The sequence below is a fragment of the Aythya fuligula genome, chromosome 2, assembly GCF_009819795.1.
Source record: "Aythya fuligula isolate bAytFul2 chromosome 2, bAytFul2.pri, whole genome shotgun sequence".
NCBI classification, from domain to species: Eukaryota; Metazoa; Chordata; class Aves; order Anseriformes; family Anatidae; genus Aythya; species Aythya fuligula.
Window position 1 is genome coordinate 16,271,317 of NC_045560.1, and position 16,614 is coordinate 16,287,930.

General features: G+C 42.3%; 1 protein-coding gene across 8 annotated transcripts in view; it reads right to left on the reverse strand.

The window, feature by feature from the left end:
* The window catches only part of SVIL (supervillin), a 136,069-nt gene that overhangs the window by 102,775 nt on the left and 16,680 nt on the right, over positions 1–16,614 (reverse strand). For 3 of the 8 annotated variants that reach the window (XM_032182243.1, XM_032182242.1, XM_032182240.1), the window contains exon 1: positions 1,305–1,512. In XM_032182243.1, coding sequence (XP_032038134.1) covers positions 1,305–1,368 — 64 coding nt within the window. In that variant the 5' untranslated portion in view covers positions 1,369–1,512. Of the gene's footprint in view, positions 1–1,304; positions 1,513–5,111; positions 5,201–16,614 lie in introns of those variants that run through there. The other 5 variants (XM_032182246.1, XM_032182244.1, XM_032182247.1 and 2 more) reach the window with 5 other exon arrangements.

Below are 16,614 nucleotides of genomic sequence, written 5' to 3' on the forward strand. Positions count from 1 at the left end.
CCTGGGGTTTAACTGCTGTGCAAAGCACGTAACACACACTGAACGCAGGAGGAGTCCCTGCTTTCCATCTTGCCTGCACGGATGATGGATGACGAAGTAACTTCAATTAAGCGTGGGTGGGTTAAATGAAGAGGCTTGTGTTTTGCTCTAACTGTGCATGAAGAACCCAGCTGTGTCACTTTTTAGAAGTGTCAGAAAAGTCAAGGAGTTGGAACTGGGCACAGAGGGCTGCCCTTTAGGCCCTACTAAATGCCCAACCAAATTAATTCAGATGCACAGGGGACAGCGAGCTTTTCATTAGCGTGGAACAAACTGAGCATGTGACAAGTAGATTAAACAGACCTGCAAGATCTGCCTGAATAAGTTTATCACTTTGAATGCTGCCTGGAGAACTTGTCACGTTGTGCTGGCTCTGCACAGTGGTGAAAAAAAGTAGCCAAACCCATTGCTGACAAAAATTCAATGGAGCTCGTAGAATGCAGCAAGCATGCCTGCAAGTGCTAAAGAGAAAGAGCAGTTGTGAGCACGCTGCCAGAGCACAAGTGCTGGCGCTTCGTGCCCTATCCATAACCATTTCAAATCTTAGGTCCTTTATTACTGAGGAATTTGAAGGATGTGAGTTATGACATGGGAACACACCCCCTCTCAAGGAGCAGGACTGGGATTCCTTGTTTATTTCATACAAACCACTCCATATCTTACTGCTCACGTCCACTCTCCCTATCACACAGGGCACTATCATAAAGATTTCACTTTTGCAGCTAATTTAAAAAAAACAACTACGTATGCTCTTTTCACACACACTTCCTTGGATACAAACTCACAGAATAGAACTGACTGTCATGGAAATGCAGCGTTTTCTTCCTCTTCTTCTCCAGTACTAAATTTCTCTAAGCAGAGCAGAGGAAGCCACATCCAATATATTAAATCACCTCTAGCTCTTTAGTAAGTGTGAGATCTGGCTTGTACTATACGAAGAGTATCACATCTTTTATAAAAAAAAAAAAAAAAAAGAGAAAAGAGACTCCATGCCCTTCTAGGCCACAGGTTCTGTCTCGGTGAAGACAGAAGCACACATGAACAGACACAACTTTGGTACCACGGTCTTGCTTTGCAAGATGAGTAACAGTCAAGACAAAACACACAGTGGAGTGCACACAGTTTGAAAAGTCTGAAGTGAGCAAGCATGCATTCATTTAACATTTCAGCTTCCCAGTTTACAGATATCTTCTTCTTTTCAGCAGGGGTCGGGAGGGAAGGACAGAACTTCCCAGAAAAATCAGATTTAATAATGAGTGACTTACCAGCATCCATTGTCAGAATCATGACCCCACTTCTGTGTCCCAGGAAGCAGGAAGCCTTACCCATCCAGTGCTTGCGAATGACTCAGAAGGACAGCATGGCTTTGTTTCAGCTTATATCTTCCAGCTCATTCACCCCTCCTCCCTCTTGTGGGATAAAAGTGTTGCCTGTGCCTGACCACCCCCATTGGCTCTGTTCGGGAGCCACTCATTCAGCACACTCAAGTTGCTGTGAGAGCCTAAAATCAGCCATAGAGAAATTCTTCCTGATTTTTTTTTTTTTTAAACCCAGCCCCCTTTTTGTACTTCTGGGAGAACAAACTGTTCATTGTTTCGCTATCAGATACACGCTACAGCTGGTGGTGTTGTCACAGGGCCAAGAAATTGCCCGTGCTCAGAATCGATGAGGAGGTGGCCAGCTGGGGAGGGCTAGCATCAGCCATCCCCAACGCCAGGCACTGCCTGCCCGTGGAGGTAACGCCACGTGCCTTGTGTCAAAGCCTACACCCTCCAGCTCCTCTTCAGTGCATCTATATACACCCCACAAACTGAAGATCTCGTGGTTTGCCAGGGAGGATTTACTCTTCCATTTTATTTTTAAATAGGTAGAATGGCAAAGGGCTGCTGCCGCACACCTCAACTCCACACATGAAACTGCAGTGAGGAAAGTCCTCTTTCTTTTTGTTTTCTTTCTTTTAAATCTAAAGGGTTTTCTGAACGTAATAGCTGGCATGAGCAAGGCTCTGCCCAAGGAATTTGGAAAGCTGCTACAATCTATTTGTGAACCACCACCCCAGTCAGATAATACAGTGTCAAAAAAAACCTCGCCACAATGCAAGTGAAACTCTATCTGATCAAAAGACATCTCAATCCTTTGTTAATTTCAATCAAACGGTAAGACAGCCTAAAAAGTATGCACTTGGAGGGAGAGAAGGTAGAGGGCATTTGTTCCTTTCTGTCCAATGCAATCCTCAAGAACTTCCAGTGCGACTCTGGGAGGCGAGCGCCTGCATCTCACAGTGCGAACTGCTGACAGACGCGCTATCTGTGCCTGGAGGTTCAACACACACAGTGAATGAAACGCTGGCGTTCTTCATCTTCTGATAAGAACTGCCTTTGCTAAATAAAGCATGGACATATTAGGCTGCCATCTCGCCACGTTAGTCACCACTAGATAACCTAAGATTCATAACTCCGCAATACGGCCACGGGTGTATTTTGGAAGTGTTGCTTGTGCTTGTTGAAATAAACAGAGCTTCCTCTCCTCCCATCCTCCATTTTTAGAAAAGGTATCAGTTGCAAGTCTCATACGCTAACGTTTGCAAAGGCACTAATGAAGTTAGAATCCACCATTAAAGAAAATTAGCAGAAGCAGTATATTTACAGCATCACTTCTCTTGCAGAGATGCACATTAAACTGGGAATGACGCAGGGCATAGCTTACTTCCTTACCAGTAGTCATCCATTTGAAGAGGGATGCAGCAGTATTGAAGATGCTTTTGCACTCTCTACCTACCCCATACTTTTTCACTTGGCATCATCTTTATTAAAATTTCACAACAATCTGGACAAACAAACAACAAAACAAGATAACAAAAATCAAAGCTTTGAGTATTGTACTTCGAGCTGTGCAGTCCCAAAGCCTGAGGGGATCTAGGTAGAAGATAACCAAAGACCAGTCCTTACCAACAAGGTAGAAAACAAACGGTGAGAACCCCTCACCCTGCATTAGGTACCAAGCTAACCTAACAATAACTCGTTCATCCTCAGGCAAACTGAGCGTGAATAATAATCACTGCCAGAAACTGCTCCAGTCACCAAACGCACACATTTCAAGAAAACACTAGCATATGCTGTACAGAGCGAACCACTCTCAAGAGGATGATCTTCGTTGTGTGCTTGGCTTTTGCAAAAAGTCCAATACTACTGCTCTGCAGCAGTAAATCACAAAAGTTTAAAGTATTCTCAAATCAGAAAGAAGATTAAAAAAAATTCTAGGTCAGTAAGAGATTGTGAGGTACAGCCTGGCATTAGTGCTTAAACAGACTACTTCTGCTCACTTTCGGAAAGCATACAGCTAATAGCAGATGTGAATATGCCCATTCTAAATATTTCTTGAGGACACTTTACAAAAATGCTTTTATTCGGGATTGTCAAGATTCAATACATTTTTTCATGACCATGCAAACCAATATCTTTTTTGAAATCTTGGTCAAGTTTCATTTTTCTACTTCAACTCCTTCCAACTTTTCAAGCTGCTTAGCATGTGTGAGAGGATAGTGAGCACTGTCCCTACTCCTCCAATTGTTTTTAACATCTTAAAAAAAAAAAAAAAAAAAAAAAAAAAAAAAAAAAAGACAACAAAAAAAAAAACACCACAGCTTTTATTCAACTTTCCACTCTGTACAAATGCTCCCCGAGCCTTCAGAAGCTAGGAAAGGACCTTCTATCCCTTATTTTGCAGACACAAAATAGTGAGATCCTAACCATCTCTAAGAAATCACATCTCACCACTCACAGAAACTACATAATTCTCAGAGCAAGATTAATCCCATACACTACACAAGTTGTGGGAATTGTCTTTATGGGAGTGACAGAACCTGATAGACACACATGCACAAAAAAAAAAAAAAAAAGAAAAAAAGAAAAGTTACAAAGGTCCCTTTTGTTCTTGGTTTGTGTGGGAAAATGCTTTACCACTTTCTGTGGGGAAAGCAACTGTAGTATATGTGTAAGATCTGGCTGGATTAAACAGTACTTTGAGCTTTCAAATAACAGAAGGAGTTGAAATGTTCTTGAAATGATTTGTACTAATACCTTTATACTTCGAGGGTGATGTACAAACAAAACGCATTGCATTTATATTCTGTGTTGGTTCTATTCGAGTTCCCCGAACAGCTGTCCTTTAAAAAGGAAAGAGTAGGTGCTACAGGTGAAGAAATATTTCTCTCCAGTAAGGGAGAAACAACAGCTGAAGATGGAGGAGAAGTATTCTCTGATTGTGTCACCCCACTATTTGTTTCCAAATACAATGACAGCATGGGCCTATTTATATTATTACCTTTCAAAAAGAATCAATTCCTCAGTGTTACAAAGCAGGAAGGACTCGAAAGCATAACTCTGAGCATGACAAGAATACTAAACGAGGCTGGCATCAAAGTGCTCTGCTGGTCACCTTCATAGAGCAGATCTTTGATGTCTAACACTATACACTCAGGTCACACAGCTGCAGCCTGCTCTGTAAGGCTGGACAACGTGTACTAGACAACCTCACTCAGTACAGAAGAATCTAGAAAGTTATTTGGATCGGAGTAAATGACATAGAGCCATAAGGCCACACGTGGTAGGGCGAGATTCAAGCATCAACAGGCAAGAACCAAAATAACTGAATTAAGTCTAAGTTGCAAATATATCCTCAAAAATCTGAAAAATTAAGACTGTACAGCTTAGAGGGCAGAGCATAGACCTGCAATTAATTAAAATGTTACATTTCAAAGAATTGCCATTAGAATGGCTACTTATTTTAAAATGCAACAATTGGAAGAGGGAGCGACAGAAGGGCTGGAAGAAGGGATCCACCCTAGCTGCCTGCTGGCTCTCACTGCGTGCTGAGGTGAAGTTTGGGGAACGTCTCTTGTCACTTTCACATTGAATTACATTTCTTCTACACATACACAAGGAGGTATAGATGGATTCTGCTTTAAATGTTTTGTACAAACTCCAGAAAAACAAACAAACAAACAAAAAAACAACGACAAGAAGAAATAATTCATGGTTCAGATCTACACACATTCTTCAGCACACACCCACCTTAAATCCCAGTCATCCAGGTCTGACTCTCAAGGTACACCTGCATTACCATGTCCAAGTGGTTCACAATCCAAAAGGCAGTCCTCCTCCTACAAGAAATAAACACAAAAAAGTACAGGTGAGAACCACAAATGCACATCCCAAGGTATGAAAACAACTTTAGAAATACTAGGCAGTTGGACAAAGAATTGACTACATGGAAAAGAGCAGTTTGGAGTATACAGCTACCTCATCCATTCATATGGCCAAGATCGCCACCACAAGCAACAGCACTTTTCAGAGCCTACCTATTGATGTGCTGTAGCTACATTTACATGAAAAGAGAAGTTTTGCAAGTTTAGTTTAGGAACCCCAAGGAACCTGACCCTTCAGTTACTGAAGTCAGAGCCTTTAACATGGAACACACTCTTGAGCTAACTATTTAAAAACTGAGCTTTTACTTAACAACCTCACAGAAGATAGTCTGTATTACACCTTTCAGTAAGGTCATGCAGCACTGAAGACGACAAGACCAACACACCATCTCCGAGAAGACTACTATCTTCAAAATCCAGTTTTAAACATCAATGGATCTAACTGGAAGAGCCATAATAAACCATCTTCAGGTCTGCCTGTAACACAAATCACCTTCCCACAGGGTGACCTAGCCCAGGTGTGGTGACAGATGTTGATGAAACGTTCAATTCAGGTTGTTTCAGCCTAGATTAATTATCCAGGCACTACATTGTCCTTAAAGAGGCCAACCCCTTGAACTCATAAACCCACAGCAATCAACGACTCAAGGTTGGCTGCTGTATTCTCTACCACTGATGAGGCTGTTTCTTCCCACAGGGAAGCAAACAGAGCTCCGATGCAGACAGAAAATAGTCTATGAAATATTATAATATTATATGTTATATAATATGAATAGTCCACAAAGTAGTACCTGCTGTTAAAGAGGTTATTGTCCCCCCCTTGCAACAACCAGCTGCAAAAAACATATTTTTATTTTTGCAGGGTGAAGTTCAGCTCACCTGCGTGGTATTTTTAGGTGGCAAATATACTGCTCAGGTCTTTCACTTTCACAGCTGCTTGACTAAACTTCCTTTTTTAATCTAATAGAAGGCACCAAGTGACATCATGATATCCTGAGCAACAACTGCTAAGAGCAGCCAGATCTCTGCTCTGCCTCCACTGCAGCTGCTGAACATGTCAGACACTAAGAACAGCATCTAGAGAAGAGGTCACAGCACAAATAATTCATTGAAAAGATAGAATAACAGGAATTCTGCTCGAGTTCAGAAAAAAATCTGAGTTTAGGAGGCAAACAAAACCCCAGACATAGACTACATTAGAGCCTATGGGAACATTTATGGGAACAATTCAGCCTGCTCCAAAATGTCATGCAGCTGTTCACACACGTTAACCAATTGAGTTTTTATGGCCTACCCACATTTATCTTTGTATTTCAGATAAGAAACTAATCTAAAGTTCCTCGAATACGTTAAACCACAACCTACTGTTTGCCCATCTCCAGCTTTCTGAGAAATGTTCCTCTGAGGTGAACAAATGGCAGAGGCTTGCTGACAAGCCAAGGGTTTGAAAGGGTTTGAAAAGCAGTAATAGCTTTGGTCAACTACTTCAAGGGTTTCCTGGAAGTCACCATGAGGTAGGAAGAGATGACATTTATAATGCACAGAATGTATTAAACCTAGTCTGTGCTACCGCTGTACCACTGCTCTATTTCATTATTTCTTCTGATTTGGGAAATGCTACGTTTGTGTACTGGCATAAACCCGAGAAAAGAGCACTGCATGTTTGAAGGCCTGTATCTCAGAGGCCTGATAAAGTCTGTCCTTGCAAAGGGACCTTGAATATCCGGTGTGAGCTGAACTATCTTGACAGATTTGGGGTGGGTGTTTTTATTTATTTATTATTTTTTATGTTTGCCTATGTCACTATATTTTATGAATCCCTCTTAGCGTCAGAAGTCTTGCAAGAAGTTTTGGCACGAACAGACGATGAGGCTAGCACAAGGCCCAAGAAATACAGAGCACCTATCAATGAGCATTTGAGATTGCAATCAAAATATGAGAGCTGGAAATTGAATTCCAGCCTTTTAAAGCCTGACCTTGGCTGCGATTTTCTGTGCTCTGTCCAGTTCATCTGAGAAGTGTCTGGCGAGTCACTCGAACCACACATCTGACAACTCCTGCATTGTGAGAGCTTGGAACAAAAGCAGGAAAAGGCACTCCAAATACTCATTTTCCCTTTCTGAAGAACTCTGCCTTGTTACATACTTGATGGCTCCTGGGATTAAACAGTATATTATGAAGAAAAGACAGACACCAACTCATTATCTGGATGCTGGATATTAGGATTTAGGAAGATGGGCTAGTTGGTAACTGCTTCCAGTTAGCCACAAAGACCCATCATTTTTGACCAAGAAAAAGAGCCAAGCTTCCATTTTTTCTAGACAAAAATTATCCCGGATGTAGATAACAACAATATTTGCTTGGATTTACCACCCAAAAGCCAAATCAGGAAACTGCCACTTTGTACACAGCAGACAGAGCTATACCTGCTCTGCAAGAATCTACTGTGACCCATCGGGTTATCTATAGGGTGGCTGCATGATAGATATGACAGCTTTTATGCCACCCTTTAATACCAGGTTTAAATAATGTCTCAGTGTGTCTGTACTTCATGAACTGGAACAAATTGAGCTTGGTCTGGTGGGAGATATCCCTGCCCATGGCAGGGGGTTGGAACTGGGTGGGCTTTAAGGTCCCTTCCAACCCAACCCATTCCATGATTATATATATATGAATATATAAAGCAAATTTTCTTGATAGCCCTAAATGCAGATCTATTTCATTAAAAAAGTGAGAATTTCCTAATCAACTGCTTATAATCAGGCATGTTCCATTCCTCAGAAGGACCTTGAAGGGCTTGTGGAGTTTATGCTGTTTGTTTTCACAAGATAAACTTTTTCTCTTCATCACTCCAATGGCAAAAAGGACAGGAAAAGGAAAGAATTTTGTAGGGTGTTTTATTTATCGACTTGTATCACATTGTTCTGCAAAGCCTTCCTCTTCTCAGGCTCTTCAAACACAATCCAATTAAGTTTGAGCACATAAAACTTCTTAAAGTTGTTTTGATAAGTTACCATTCTGCAAAGCCTTGGTACAGATTCGTTTCTCACAGGGAGTAGGAAAACCCAGACTGGAAATACCCAGGGAAGAGGCGGGGAGTCAGCAAGTTTCCTGTAAAGCGAGAAATCCTCAGAGGGAGCCCAGTTAAAGCAGAGCCTCACACCTCCTCCACACTGTCTGAGCTGAGGTGCCATCCTGCTTTGTGCTTCAGAGGCACACAACAAAACATACCAGGCAGCAGCCAAGTGCAAAGGAGATTTTCAGACTGATGGTTGTGCTTTTACTGCATCCCTTCTATATCCCTGCCCCACCAAAAAGAAAGATCACAAAGATGTTCATGAAAAATCTCTTAAAAACAGCAAAATTCAGCTGTCTGCACTCACCCCCTACATTGATCCTTGCCCATTTTTTCTTGTTCTCCAGTCATTCAGGAAGAACCCGATGCAAGAACAGGATATAGACGCTTCTGTTTGTACCCAGTTCTCTTAGAAAACATACTCAAGAGCTCAAATCCACCCTAGTGTTATTTCTTCCATTCCGTCCTCTCACTTAAATTATCATTTATGCACACACAGGGATCTGCTCCAACCAGGACTCTCCTTCAGCAGATTTCTCTTCCATCTGACCTTACTTGACACTCTTGTACTTGACCATCTGGCTTAGTTCCCCTGGCCTATGATGTTTTCACAAACAGTCTGCTTTTGCACATTCCAGATGTTGAAAGGAATCCCTTTTCTGCATTACTGAGGAAGACATGCTGAGGAGCCAATCTCTGCAAGTCTTGTGGTAGAAACATGCATGACTACTTCCCTCAACACCCAAAAGTGAAACCACTCACCCCAAAGTTACCCATTTATCCAGCTGAGAGCTACCCAAAGCATAATAGGTACAGATACAACTCTCTCACCACACCAGGAGTAGGTTTACACAGTGCAAGAGTGACAGATGACTCCTAAAACTAGCACAGCTTATGGAAATATATTATCCAAACCAAAAAGTCACGTTACTGCAAAGCAGCATAAATGTTTGAGGTGCATGTTGGAACAATCAAGCGTGCATATTTATCCTTACCACATTAAAGCACTATTATCGATATATGCCAAATACTTCTTGAGCAAGGAGAAATAAAAGCAGGAAGCTCAAAAAAGCCCTTTCGCCAAGAAAGTCATAAGACATGTTAATATGAAGTTTTTTCCACAGTTGTAGGCTACAGTTTCTCGTCAAATCTGGTTTCAAATTTGATGAAACAGGATTCTGCAAGAAACTCTACACCATCTCACAAGCTGCCGTCATACACTGACCTCTAGTGTAATAAAGACTCAAAACATCAGAAGTCTCTTCAGAGCCTTAGGAAACATTATCAAGTTATTTTCCCAACACTCTGAAGGACACTTCCGTGAAATAAAACACACTTCAGTCAGATGGTGCCAGCAGGATTATTCTCGATTGTTTAAGAAAACTGCAGCACTGGTAAAAGAAGCTACAAAACTTAAAATTCTTTTAAGGAATGTGAGGCTCGTGCTGTGTTTATATGAAGTACTTTATAACAAAACTGTATTTAGGTACTTTGAGTACCAGCTTAATTTAACATCTAAATATTCTGGATGTACAGAATGTTTCCTAACTAAACTTTTACAAACCTCCGTTAAAAAACATCTCAAATATAAACACTTGTCTCTGGCAAGCTCTTTACCTGAGAAGCACGATTAGGTCAGCCCAGGTTCTGTATCACACTCTCAGACGGCATGTGGAAAGAGCTGTTGGCTCAGAGGTACTCACTATAGCTAACACTCAAGACAAGAAGTCTGCTGGGAACAGAAGATACAAAAATCCACGTGGGTCCTCATTCACTAAGGACCAGCCAGAGCACCCATAGCCAACCCAGGCAGACCAAGGTGGGAGAGCGACTGGTTGGTTTTGCCCAAAAGCTTTCGAAAAAACATTGTTAGTTTCCAAATTATCAGCTTAAAACCTGAACAGAAACATTTCCCCCCCACACACACACCAGCTATAACAATTGAAACATCAGCATTTCTTTATGCGCTAACTACAGTTTTACTATAAAAAATACTTTATAGAGGTGGAGTATATTTTAAAACAGTATTCCTGAACAGGACAATTAAAATGGATGCCTACATTACTTAGGGCCTTTGAACCATTTCTGGTATAAGCCCTAAACACCTGTCCAGAAGGCTTTGCACAACAAGTCCCAGAGATATTCAATTTAATTCAAACGCCTGTAAAAGCAGGGTGTCATTCAGAAACAGCTTCTGAGAAGTGACATTTTCAAAGTGTCCAAGTGTTCCCATTTCTGTACACACGGCCTCTGAAATTCAGGCATACACGGCTAAGTTGGAACAAAATCTCTCACATGCACTCTAGAGGGCAAGCTCTTGTACGCTGAAATGTCTTTAGAACAAGACATTAAAAGCTTAGGAAATATCGAGTTCAAAAAGATTGCAGAACAGCATGAAAACAGCCGTCGCAATTTCAGTGTACGAAGGAAGTATTTGGAAATCATCTCCAAGACAGTTGTTTGAAACTACGTTCAGATCAACTAGAGGAGGTCCTTCATCTTTCTGTTTCCCTATCTGAGTCTGTGAAGGCAATCTAGAAAGTAAAGATTGATTTTTTTAAGGCTGGTTGTTAGCTGTGAGTACAATAAATCCTTATCTGTAATGACAACACCTAAAAGAACAGGTTTGCATTAAAAACAAACAAACAAAAAACAACGTAATTATTCAGTTATAGGTTTAAACCCAAACATCTTAGGTTTAAAGCTACTTCTGAAATACATGTATGGAACCAGGAAGACAACTTGGCATCTACGACACTTGCCTTCTACCCAACAGGGAGCTCCTTGCTGCCCCAGCAATGAACAGAGCACCCAAAGCAGCCCCCCTGCATCCATCCTAGATTAGTTTTGGATGTGCTGTATCCTGCAGTCTTACCTGGCAGCCTCTCGTCAGACCTAAGACCTAACACCAAGTACACAAACTGTAATGAAGCACAGCACCCTTCATGCACCCTTCATCCACTAAAGAGTCCAGAAGAAATGGGATTCCTGGCCACTGGTCCAGAACTGCAAAGGACAAACCTCACCTATAAGAACCGCTTTGCTTTTCTATGCCCCAGCCCTTTTACAGCCAAATGCTCATACCCCAGTTACAGCACGAAGTCAAAATGGTAGGACTCAGGATTTCCAAGGATATCGGCCACCAAGTAAGGTCATTTTGGGCTGAGTTACGTATAAGATGATATTTCAATATGAGAGATCCTGGTCTAAGCCACACACTTCATCTCCAATTCAACCATGCCAGCTTGGCCAGCTACTTACCTCCCATACAGCCAACGCATCACTCAGAAAAGGAGCTGTAACAAGAAGTCACTTATGCTGAACTGTCATTTCTACCCACCAAATGCTTTGCCATGGACCAGGAAAGCACAGCACCGCTCCTCCCAGTCCAAAGAGGGCAATGGCTAAATCACCGAGCACGAGGCAGATCCCTGAACAAGAACTTCATGGAGAAGTGCATAATTGAGTTCTGATGGCTTGCACAACAGATCCTTGCCATTGTATTTGACAGAATGTGTTCTTCCAACTATTTCTGCCCTAAATTCTTGTATTTAATTCAACGCATGTGGCGATGGAATGGCTTTTAGAACAGTGGTGTGCATCAGTACACAGATGTTCCACATTTGTCATGTCACATGAACCTCGTGGCCGACACCCAACCATTACAGGCTAAAAATCCTCCTACATAAAAATCCACATACGATGCATTTGTTCCTAGACAAACATCGGACAGCATGTTGGGTTGCTAAAGACATTATTGGAAAATCCAGACTTTTTTTCCTTTTTCTTTTTTTGAACTGGCACAAGCATTTTTTGGTTTCCAGAAATAGAAGTAAGTATATATTGACACACTCTCCAATATTCTAATCACAGAAACTGATGCCACAACACACTACCTAAGCTCTGCCCTCGGACCCTTACGTTCAGCACTGTGATCAAAATAAGGACCACTGCTCAAGCTGTGGTATCCCTGTAAGACACTTGTGTGCCCAGGACTAGTGAAATATTCCATGCTAAATGTTATATCAAGCAACTGATGAAGTGCCATGCTGCAGGTTGCATGAGTTATCAGGCAATTGTGTGCTGACTTTTTTTTCCTGAACTGGCAACGTAACACCACACGCTATTTCCTTGGCTATTGAGGCAATAGCCCTAAAACACAAAGGGGCTGTAGCTGGCACATCACTGTCTATCCAACCACCACATTTGCAAGGGAAAGCAACCTGAAGCTAACCCTGTATTCCTCATCAAATGCACACAGCCTACATGCAGAAATCTACATGACCAGTACATTTGGATTTTGGCACATGCTAGAAAGCCCCTATTAATTCATACCATACATCAGTACCTGCAAGCAAACAGCACATTCAAATCAATCTAAAGCCTCTTTATACCACTTACTGCATGTCACAGATCAGCAGCCAGCACCCTACGACATGAGAGAGATGGTTTCAGTTTCTTGCTGGCTGAAGCTCGTGTGACCTTGGAGAAGCCCCTGTGGCCCCGCAGCAATCTCAGCTGGCTGCCAGATCCTCCATCCTCTCCCTGGCTGCTGAGCCTGTCCCTTCCCTGCTCCACGACTTGTTCGGCCCTGCGCTGACTCATTTCAGACCAGCAACCATAAAAATAATTCAATTCCTTCCTTACATGTTGACCACACAAATGACTCAGTGCAAGGTCAGAAAAGCAGAGCTGGTGCAGAGAGGAACGCTGGCACATGTGGATGAGGGCATGGCACCACACTGCACCTTCTGGTTCATCGTCCGAGATTCAGAGACCTGTTCAATCTCAGAGAGGTGAGGATGAAAAAACGGAGGTTAAAATGTAACTGTCTGGAACAAATTTTTAGATGCTGCCCCTATGGAAGGGAATTGTTGCACAGAACACCTATCTGGGAGAAGCCTGTGGCTCCCATCACCCAGGCGTCGAGGTTCAGAGTCAGACAATTACAGAAACAAAGTTTTCAGAGGCTCCAGGCCAAGCCTCTGTTTTGCAGGAAGCTGCAGTACAAGGGAGGTAGGAAGGAACAGGCACAGAATTGGTCTTCTCCTGTTCTGGGAAGCATTTCTTCCTCAGCCTGGTGCAAGTGTCATTTATTTCCCAATTCTTCTATTGATACAACTGTCATAGGCAAAATAATAAGACAGGATGTGTGGGATTAGAACAGACACACATTAATAGTACCAAAGCAGGACAAGAAACGTCACAGCAAGTGTTCAACTTATTAGCACAATCCAGCAGAGCAAGTAGTGAAAACCTGACTCAACATTTACAGGTTATGGTAGACAGAAAATGAGAAAGGTGACCTGTTGGAAACAGCTATATCGGTAAAGAAATTCAGCACCTATCTAATAATGAGCTTCTTTATTAAGCATTCTTTCTATAACTGCAGTGCATCTCCTTATACGTGCTTCAACCAATTAAGTAGCAGCCATCAACCCATCTGCAAAACATTAAGTAGCCTCTGGAGCCTTTAGTCTCCTTGTTTGTTTTAAGGAATCCCATCACAAATCACAGAACAAACCATCATCTTATTTATGAGCTAAGCTTTGGAAATTTTACTCACTTGGTGGACTGCATAATTATGGCAAAGACCGTCTAGTCCTGCGGGATTTGCTTAGTTCCTTGCTAACAGATTCTGCTATTAAAACACTGCTTATAGTTTATTTATGGACTTTGGTTCTTATGTTTTAAGCTACTTGTCTCAAGTTAAATCTCAAGTCTAATATCAGAGAAATCTTACAGTGTACTTCATCGTAGCCAAGGGCAGCCTCGTTAGTCAGTAATACAGTTGTGAATGCTGTATGTGGAAGACAATAGCCTGAATTTCATAGAAGCAATGCCATTACCACTCAGTTTTCCAGTTCTGCATAAATCTGTTCAGTGGGTATCTTTGCTGTTAGGCAGCCTATTGAATAAACAATAAGGGAAAAAAAAAGACACCAGATATGCAGCTTTTGTTGGAAAGGAAAGTTAGGTGTGTTTATTACAACACAACAAGCTCCTGTGATAAGATTTACATTTCCAGAGCGAAGTAGTCTGTCTCTGCTGACAAATTCTGTTTTGCAAACAGAAGCAAGTACCGTAAGCCAGAGCACCAGCAGCACTGGAAGAGCCGCAGTTGGATTGCTCTGCGTGTCATTTAGCTGCTAGAGGCACGAAGCTCCCAGCCATACAAGCGACACGAGTACATCCCTGCTTGCCTCACCTAACGCCTGGGAAAGCAGGGCTGAGATTCTCCCAGCGTGTTTACCGTGATCACCACCTGGAGGCCTTATCGTTCCTGGCAAGCGCTCCTCTCCTCCCACCGCACTGCTGGGTAAGGCATCTGAAGGAGAGCAGACCTCCCTGCTTCAGGCTCTTGAGAAACTGCAGCACAGAGGTGTGCGCTCCTGCTTTTCCCCCCATCTTCGTGCAAATTCATAACCTCCACGCTTCAGGCAGACGATCAGTTTGTTGGCTAGCCAACCGTGGATAAAGCTGAAAATATTTTTCTGAAACATATACAAAGGGCTACAACGTACAGGGTAAAAATCAATTTCTGTTTTTGCTTTAGTTTTAATTAAATTTTAGATGGCTTTGTTTCACTTGAAATGATGAGAATGAGGTTATTTGTAGGTGGGTAACAACCTTCTGAGAAGCTGGCCAGGCTGCAGCAAGGCAATTCCCTCTCAAATAGGTAACCTACTAGGCTAGATGAAGAAGGGCAAGGACCTCAACGAATGCAAAAGTTAACTATTTACATTATCTTTGAATTTCACTCAAGTTCAAGGGAATTTTCCTACCTACAGGCTAAAAAAAAAAAAAAAAAAAAAAGCAGGACAAACACAATAGTGCAACTCAAACAAATGAGATTAAAATTAGGTTTACAGCAAGCCCAGGAATCATCTGCTGTATTCACTCTGAACTGCATGGATGAAATTCTGTGCTGTAAAACGCTCACCTCACGTACTGGCCAACTGGCAGGCCCAAGAGCTCTGAATTTATGCTATCTGAGCATAAATTAGTCAGTGCTATCCAACCTGCACTTGTGTAGCTCTGCTCAGCCACAGCTCGGTTATAAATCAGAGCCACGCACACTCGTGGTGTGCACTCGTACCGACAGTTACCTCTGACACGTGTGGGTCTGCAGCTAAGAGGGGTGGGAACCTCTTCTGGCAGAGTGCTGTGGGACAGACACAGCGGCCAGAAACATCCACTGGAGTTACAACTTCAGTCAGCAGGTCAGGGGGCGAATCATCGTGTTCAAACCCTCCTCAGCACGCCTACTCCTTAATCTGCAGCTCGAATTCCTTCCTTATCAATGCGTACAATACCAACACCTATCAAACAGACACACCAGAATAAAAGCCAAGTGCTAGCTGCATAAAGTAGCTCATCCCCAAAATCCAATTTTTAGCACTTTAACTGCTACGTGTTGTAGGCAGTCTGAGCGTGGGTGTCCCAGCGATGAAGAAGCCTGAAGTCTTCACAGGGCAGCCTGTGTGCAGGGTTCACTGACTGCATGTCCAAACCTCTTCAGCAGCTTTGCCCAAGGTACACCTGGCAAACAGAAGCTTTCTTTTATGTCCGTAAATGAGCTGCCAGTGATTCCAGTCACACAGCAGCCCATCTTGACCTCATATCCTAACAAAGGCAAACTCACTGCTAATGACAATTTGCATGCACAACTGTGTATTGGAACAAGAACCCGTTCAGCTTGCAGAAATTCCTCGAGGAAGACCTAGAACTAGAGCACAACTGTAATTAAATGAATGCCAGTGTTAGCCAATGCAAAATGGAACTTAATTTAAAGGCCGCTTCATTATTTAATAAGCTTCTATATAGCTGAAATGGTACATCAGAAGCGGTTCCATTACAATCTGTCTTTTAGCTCCCTTAGCAGGGACATCAGGTGTTCTGGACACCTTCTGGAAGGGCTGCAGAACTGAACGACACTGTTCCTAGACTTGTTGAATAGTGACACTTACAGATACTTTATCAGCATGTAATCCAGTGTCTTCTGTCAACCTGTGGAACAGATTTAGATACCCTGAAGTTCCAGTGTTAATACCTAGTACTAAGGTCAAGAGCATCTGTTCCCCCAAGCCAGAACGCATTCCCTTTCTCCCTCCAACACAAATAAACTTCTACCAGTGTTCATACTCCACGTCTCCCTCAGCACTTGAGTACAGGAGAAATGCTGAAAACCAGGTGCATAACTGATTTCTAACAGGGTTTACAAACAAGATCTTGAGCAAGACTTAAACAAAACCTTGAGCTGAAACTTAAGTGAGGAACGGCTCAGTTTCCA